The sequence below is a fragment of the Cavia porcellus genome, unplaced genomic scaffold (genome assembly GCF_034190915.1).
Source record: "Cavia porcellus strain 051 isolate PalLab524CR breed Dunkin Hartley unplaced genomic scaffold, mCavPor4.1 scaffold_7, whole genome shotgun sequence".
Lineage (NCBI taxonomy): Eukaryota > Metazoa > Chordata > Mammalia > Rodentia > Caviidae > Cavia > Cavia porcellus.
The window spans coordinates 7,998,107-8,006,218 of record NW_026947490.1 but is presented as its reverse complement, the minus strand read 5'-3'; the positions used below and the strand labels follow the sequence as shown (position 1 = coordinate 8,006,218).

General features: G+C 34.8%; 1 protein-coding gene across 1 annotated transcript; it reads right to left on the bottom strand.

Annotated features, from left to right (window-relative positions):
• Positions 1–487: 487 nt before the first annotated feature.
• Positions 488–7,056, bottom strand: LOC134476783 (keratin-associated protein 19-7-like). Its single transcript, XM_063252437.1, has 2 exons — positions 6,992–7,056; positions 488–650 (listed from the first exon to the last, which is right to left on the bottom strand). The coding sequence occupies exons 1-2, from the start codon at positions 7,054–7,056 to the stop codon at positions 488–490; spliced, it is 228 nt and encodes a 75-aa protein (XP_063108507.1).
• Positions 7,057–8,112: the final 1,056 nt, after the last annotated feature.

The window sequence follows — 8,112 nt, the reverse complement described above, 5'->3', positions numbered from 1 at the left end:
TTAAAGGCAAGAGGGAAAGAAAAGAGAGAAGAGGTGAGAACAAGAAAGGAAACAGAAACAGGAACATACAATCAAAGATAACATTTTCACTTAAGAAAATGTAGCTATACTGAATGATTACATTAACCGTAACAGTTCATTGTGACGCAAGAATTGAAATTTGCAAACAAATTTACTATGTCAGAAAAACTTTATTCTTATGTATCAAGCAGCAAAGAGGCAAAAGTTTATAGAAACATAATGATGCTTCACCCAACACAGAAGTATAATGATAGAGAATGTTACTGATCAAGCCCTAGTATCCAATCCGTTTTGGTTTTTGCTATTATTGTCAGAATTCAGGTGATCCATATAGCAATTTTATTAACAGTGCAGTACAAAATAAAGTACACAAGTCGTAGAAAGTACACAGTCGTAGAACAGTTTCCAAAAGAATGTATGTTTTAAAGGAAACTCAATCATGAATTCTTGGTTTTCAAGTATTTATTCAATAGAAACCAGAAGACCAGTATCCTCCATAGCATGATGGGCAGCAGCATCCGTATCTGTAGGCAGAGCCATATCCATAGCCTCCATAGCCACTGCCCCAGCCCAGTCTGTGGAAGATGCCGCACCCACAGCCATAGACATAGCCCTGGCCTCCATAGTAGCTGCCATAGTAGCTCATATTGTCAAGTTTGTTGAGTCAGGTTTGGTGCTGGAGGTTTGCTCAGTGAGACTACTTAGGGACATTTATATCTGTTTGATGAGTGTGAACACCACACCTCTAAATGCCATCTTAGAACATATTACTTGAAAACTATGCCAAGTGCATTGTTTCCTAATCCTACCACATCTCCAACTTGCTTATGCAATTAGTTCTGCAAGGTTATATAATGTGTTTGATGTTCTGCTTTACGTGTTTGTCTAGAAAAATACGTTGCCTCTAATAAACACTATGGTGTTCATAATTTCTGTGCCTATTTCTGTGCATATCTGAGTTTCCACATCCATAAACAAATCTCCATAGCTTCAAGTATTCACATTGCCTCACAGGAGGCTACCTTAATCCTCTAATTGCACCCCATTCCTTTGGCATTGCTTGGGTCCTGATTCTCTTCCAAGTGAACCATGTTATATCAACACTGCCAAGAAGTAACATAAATTAAACCGTAATGGTTCCCTGAAATTTGTTCTATTTTTAAAATATCAACCAATTATAATGTTCATGCTAATATTATGTGAATTTAAAGTTCACTGGGTGTCACATTTAGTAGCACTGAGGATATTTAGCTTTTAATAGAGCCCTACATTGATGTTAAAAATCTCAGTGTCATGTGTTCTGGAGAAACAGCCTTCTTCCTAATAAAGATTACATAATGACTTACTAACCTCATAAAAATCCTTGTATGCACAAAGATATTTGTATTTCAGATTCCAAATTCTATTCAATCATAGAGCTATGTAGTCACAGTTAAAGAAATTAATGAGTTAAAGAAATTTGAGATAATTTATTTGTGTCCATTTAAAAATTTTATTTATTTTATTTATTATTTTTATCCTTGATCAAATTGTGATTCAGAGAGATTAGCCAAATTATGCCATAATGTTCATTAGTGGCAGTTTAGGACTAAAATAAATATGATTCAATTCTTGGTTTTAGTTTGATGGGTCAGTACAAAATTAAAGACACAAATGCAGGTTTCAAAAATTTCTTGTACCAATTTGTTTAGCTCTCGTTTTTTTTTCTATTGTTATTCACCCTATCATAATAAATGTATATAATATGAAACCAGGTAATGTGCATGCTCAGATACTTCTACTTTTTAAAAGCTCAAAATAATTGAATTTCACAAAACACAAACTTTCATTATATTCATTGTTTCCCTTACCAGTTGATGAAGAGTGAGAATTAGCTGCTCATGTATTTGTGCACTGATGGTGCCTTGTAACATACAAATTGAATGGGATTATTAATAATAAAGAACTACTGTGTTGTACTCAACTGAAGTTAGAAGAATTTGATTTCACTGCAGTTGGATATATTTTTTTAAAGTGTTACCATTAACATTCATCATGATTCAGAGAATTTTTTTTTCCTGATGAGAGCCATATTATTATCACTAATATGGGATTTGATGAGACACTTTAGGAAATACATCCTACAGTTCTGTGTGGTTTTTTTTAATTACACAAAGGGAAGCTAACCGAATAAGCTTTCGATGTACCTGAAGTATGATTCATCCACCTCTTCTTATTCTCAGCCTACTGCCCAGAACAGAAAGGACCAAACTCCTCCCCGCCACCCTATTGTTTCTTTCTTTGATTTCTTTAGATTCCAATGAATTCACAACTGAAGACGATGATAAATATAAGCCTGTGAATCCTTTTGAGCTTCTAAATTTTTTAACAGCTATGGAAAATAATATAAAGAGAGCCCTTAAAAACATAAAAATGGAACTGCCAAGTAATACAGTAATTGCACTACTGTATGTTCTAAGGAAGTAAAATAACTGTTCCCTTATTTATTACAACACTACTCACAATAGCAAAGACAAGGAGTCAATTGAGATGCCCCAAACAGAAAACTATTCATCCATAAGAAAGAATAAAATCCTATATTCTTCAGCAAGATGGACGGAATGGGAAGTCATTGTGTAAAAATAACCTCAACAAATAAAGACCACGTATTCTTGCTCACTTGTGAACACTTAAGATTTTGATCTCAAAGAGCAATGAAGTGGAATATTAGTCACTAAAGACTTGGAAGCAAGGTAAGAAAGGGAGATAAAAAGAAGTTATGCAATAGATAATCAAAAGCTTAGTTAATTAGAGGAATTCTGGTTTTGAACATCACTGTTAGGCAACTACTGTTTACAAAATACATGTCAAAACAACAGGAAAAAATACAAAAGACTCTAGCACATAAAAATGGCCAATGCCTTGAGAACATGGGAGTTTTTATTACTTGGATTTTATTGTTACACATCATTTACATGCAGTGATTTGTCTTACTGTGTTTTGCAAAGATCTACAAATATTTTATCTCAATAATAAAAAAACAGAAAAAGAAAAATTGCTAATCAAATAGAAGAGATTAAATTCCCTCAAAATATCTTTGAGGTCAATAAACATTGCACACTGGCCAACTAGATGAAATAATAATACATAAACCTTATTTTTAATTATTACACCTCAAATAACTGCAAAATGTGTGCAAGAACTTATAAATAAATAATATAAAAGTAGGAGGACATTTTCCCTGGCATTCAGAAAACAAGGATTTTTGGATGATTTTGTACAAATAGTAGAACCTTAAATGATACAATGATTGAAAAATACGTAAAGAGATAATTATACATATATATTTTTGTCTTTTAAAGTAAATATGAAAAGTATTGGGGTTTTTTTTGTTTTGTTTTGTTTTGTTTTGTTTTGTTTTGTTTTGTTTTCTATTGGTACCGATAGAACTCACAACCATGCACTTGCAAGGCAGGCACTTAAGCCGCTGAGCTAAATTCCCAGCCCCTGGAAAGTATTCTTTACATAATCATGATATAGGGCCTACAGCATAAGCAGCCATTTATATATGTTAAAGTCATACACAAACAATTCTTCATCATGCTGTCATTATCTTGCTTAATTATGTACACAAATTACAATAATAGTTGTTTCTGAGCTGAGATTTGAAGTCAGGTTTCTGGCTCAAGAACCTCTGCTTTTACATACTTATGCCATACTATCTCTGCTCTCACATGAGATTTGAACAGGTTTGTCTTCAGAGAGAGCGTGACTTAAGAGAAGACATTAAATTTAAAGTGCGAAACTACACGTTTAATCAAGAAACTAATTATTGTGAAAATTAACCATGTGTAACCATTTCTTTTTAGATGTGCTTTGTAGCCTTAATAAATCAAAGCATGCTCCTCATAATTTAACCCTTCTTGAGTCTTCAGGAAACTCACTATGAGTTTTGATTAATGTAACACTGTCATTTAGAAATGTCTATAGGAGTGTTTGGAATGATAATGGCAGCTTCTGTATCCTTTTATAGAGAATTCATCCATTTATCCATCATTCCTCAAATATTTACTGAAATGGTTACTGTCTCACTGTCTTTCAGACACCACCATGCCTTAGGTAGAGAAGAAAGTAGTTCATGAAATTCCTGGGGAGTACATTCTTATACAAATACATGAATAACATATAGCTAGGAATCTTGCTAGGATGTGATCAGAATATGAAATAGAACATGAAGCTCTGTCTGGAGGTTGGGTAATAGTCTCATTTATATCATCTATAAAGTCATTTATAAAATAACCAAGGAATATTGACTTGTTAAGAGAAGGGCTTATCTCTGGGCCATCTACCTACGGAACAGTGTGAGTACTTTTGAGACTGTTACTCCTTTTTCATTGTCATATCTCAATACTATCAAGTAATTTGGGTTTTTTGTTTTAATAAAAACCTTCTCTTATTAATTTTGATCTTGACAACTGTGCTCTGTCTTCCATTCCTAAATATTTTTATTTTAAAGATTAATTTTATTAGCATATTTTTTATCACATTCATCATAGGGATGGTTTTTTTTCCATTCACCTCCCTCCCCATTTATCTTTTTTCCCCCTCCCAAAAACTTCTTGCACTTTTTCCACTTAAAAAATATTAGCCCTATTCTGGGGATTTAGCTCAGCGGCATAAGCGCCTGCCTTGCAAGTGTGTGGTCATGAGTTCGATCCCTGGTACCGAGGAAGACAAAAAAAAAAAAAAAAGAAAGAAAGAAAAAGAAAAAGACAGAAAAAAAATTTAAAAATTAGCCCTACTCCTTCCTTCCATTACCCCCTCGCTCCTCCATTGTTTCCCTTATGCTTTGAACATTGTCTTCCTAGTTCGCAACAGCTATTTATGCTTTGCATTTCTCATAACAGAGAAACAGTGCAATATTTAAACATGCGTGTCCCATTTATTTCACTTAAAATTTAGTTTTCAAGGTGCATTCATTTACTTAAAAATATCTCAAGTCCGCCCTTCTCGGACTGACCACACCTCAGAGTAGCCAGTAGGTAGCAACACCACTGACTTCCTTCTTTTTCTCCTCTCATTTGTACTCTCCTTTGCTTTGAAATATTTAAAATTTTACATAAAATATGTAAAAAATTTATATAAAAACTACCCTTCTTATTTTCTCCACCACGGCTAGATACATTATTACTCTCCCTAAAAGTTTACATCTCGGCAAAGAGCTCTAATAGCTACCAGTAATCCAAGCTTATGGCCAGTCTTCCACTTGAATCAATTTTCTTGTTTTTGTTTTTGTTTTTTTTTTTAACTTCTCTTGAACTCAAATTAATTAACTGCTTTAGTCTAATAAATAGCAATTTTTTTTTTTTACTTAACTAAATTTGACATAAGAAGAAAAACAAATCCCCCAAGACCATGGGACTAAAAGAGGAAAATCATAAACAAATACAGATCTAACTTATCTATAATTACTGAATGCTAAACAGGACTGAAAATATCCCCAAGCATTTGTAAACGTAGTTCAAGGTAATGAACAAGGTAGAATAGGACCTCTGTGGTTTTCTGAAAATTACATTCTAATGAGAGCAAGGGATAGACATTAAATCAAATGTAAAAGGATATTGCAGAATGTTAACTACTAGAAAGAAAATATAAAGCATAGATGAATGATATGCATTGAAAAATGGGAGATATTGACATTGCATATGACTGATTAGGAAAGGTGTTTTTATAAATGAAGTTTGGGGGTAGAGACCCCAAGAGGTGAATGATATAATTATTTAGCTCTTGGGTGAAAGTTTACCAGGAAAAGGAAACAGAAAGCAAAGCTGCCCTGAAATATGAACAAATTAGTTTCCTTTGAGGGTCAACTTGCATAAAGTGAATTGGGAGAACTAGGGGAATACTGCACCAAAGACATATGATCATGTAGGTCTTTCATGAGAATTTATAGTGAGAATTTTACACATTTATATAAAGAATATTTCACACATTTCTGAATAGTTTTGTACCAAGAGCTTTGTGTTTGTTCCCCCCCCCAAAAAAAAAAAAGGTAGGAAGTAGTCAATTAAGGTTAAAGTAAAATGTATTAGCCAGCTTTTTATTTGCTATGATATAATTTATAGGAGGAAAGGTTTGTGTGACTTATGGTTTCAGCAGATTCAGTTCATGGTATACTGACGCCAATGCAGGAACACCTGGGTAGAAAATGTGGTAGAGCAAAGCTAATTAGTTAACAAGTAGCTGGACATAGAAAGTGATCAGTGTCTAAAGTAATCAATCTGGAACCACATTCTTGGCATCTCCAACTTCTTAGGGTGCACTTGTGGCTTCACTTGCACAGATTCACAAGCTTACTTCTCAGAGATGCCTTGTCTGGCCCTGTGGACTTCGTCTCCCACAAAGGTAGAAGCCTCTGTGATCCCACATTCTGCATATGATGCCAAGATCTGTAGTCTATGGGAGCAGCAGAGAGAACCATTGGTCCACAGTGTCAGTAATCTCTGATTGCATAAGTGACTGAATAAAATGAAATAAGCTCTTGGGAACCAATTCTTTGGGAGGTTCTCCTTGAGCAGATGTCCATGGACTGTCTTCTTTAAGAAAGGTTTATGCTTTGGCAGCCTTGATTCTTAGATGGCTGTAGTCTCACTTATTTTTTAGATAATCACAAAGTATCTTTCTTTTTGTCCTGGTTCAAAGTACTTGGTACCATTTTAATGACAGCAATATCTCCAAAAACCAAATTTCCTATCGCTGTAAAGTTAAACATGGTTCGTTTTAGGCCAAGATTTAAGTTTTTCAAATGCTTCTGCTTTATTATTGTTTCTGATTCTCAAAAAATTCTGAATGAAAGCAACTATTAGTATCCATAAAACAGTCTGTATATTGAGCTGGTATGAAATTTCAAGTGACAGATCAATTATTCTATCACCCTTAATGTCATGCTAAGAAGTCTCAGGACATGGGCAGATGCATGCAAATTTTCTACCATGGTATAGCACACATGGTGTTTATTCCAAATGCCAACAGGGTCGTTGTTCCCAAGTGCGACATCCTGAGTCTGTTTCTTATTCTCCTTATTCTCTGCATTCCTATCGGCATTCTGATCTTCTAAATTCTGACCAAATCACTCATCAAGCTCTGTTTTTAGCATTCCAGGGCTTCAGTAAGACCCAGCTTGAAACTTCTTACTTACCAGTTCTAAAATTTCTGAACAGATATAGTGAAAATCATAATCTCACTTTTTTAGTGTGAATTTTCTGTATTAATCAATTACATTTCATTACTAAGATATAATACTTGACATTAGCAACCTAGAGGAGGAGACATGTAATTCAGTCCATGATTTCAGGGAATTCAGTCCATGGTAAACTGGCTCCAAAGCACAAATCTCCAAGAGAAAGTTATGGCAGAACAAAATTCCTTGTTTCATAGCATCCTGAAAGCAAAACATGAGAGTAGTGTTGAAGGTCAGAGAGGAAGAGAACAAAGACTATACCCAGTACCCAAATTCAAGTCTTGATGACCCACTCAAACATACCCAGAAATGTAATTCACCAATCTGTGGGTAGCTCCAGAGCCAGTCAATTTGACAAAGGCAAGTTTATCCATTGCAGAGAACATCTCTTTATTATGTGAAGTAGCATGTGTGGGCCCCAGGATTTCTTCCTTTTGAATGTATATACATTAAATGGAGGTATTCACTGCCATGGCACTATGATTATGATGGATTTACTTTGATGACCAGGTTGGTTCAAATGGTCCACATTAAAGTTTATTGAGGGTGTGCTTAGCTACTTAAATGAGCCCTTCAATACCACTTTTTCGATTTTATAGCCGCAGAAGAAATGAAAGAGCAGCAGGAGGATATAGCATGCCTCTGCTTCTTTCAAACTGAGAAGGCCAACACCACGTAATGCATGTGGCCTCCAGTTACTATAAGTAGTGTGTGGTTGACAGCCAGCATAAAAAGGGGACTAAAAGGATGAGTATGCTGTCGACTGTCAGAATGAATGCAAAAGCCAGTTTTTCCTGTGATCCTTCAGACCAGAATTCAACACAGCTGGAAACTGATGCTTGGCTTTATATTAGTCACAGGAAACCCTGACA

Excerpts from the sequence above, each read along its gene's own strand:
- LOC134476783 (XM_063252437.1), bottom strand. The coding sequence starts at position 7,056 with ATGTCGCACTTGGGAACAACGACCCTGTTGGCATTTGGAATAAACACC. Across the intron at positions 651-6,991 it reads ACCATGTGTGCTATACCATG|CTACTATGGAGGCCAGGGCT; the intron begins GTAGAAAATTTG and ends CTACTATGGCAG.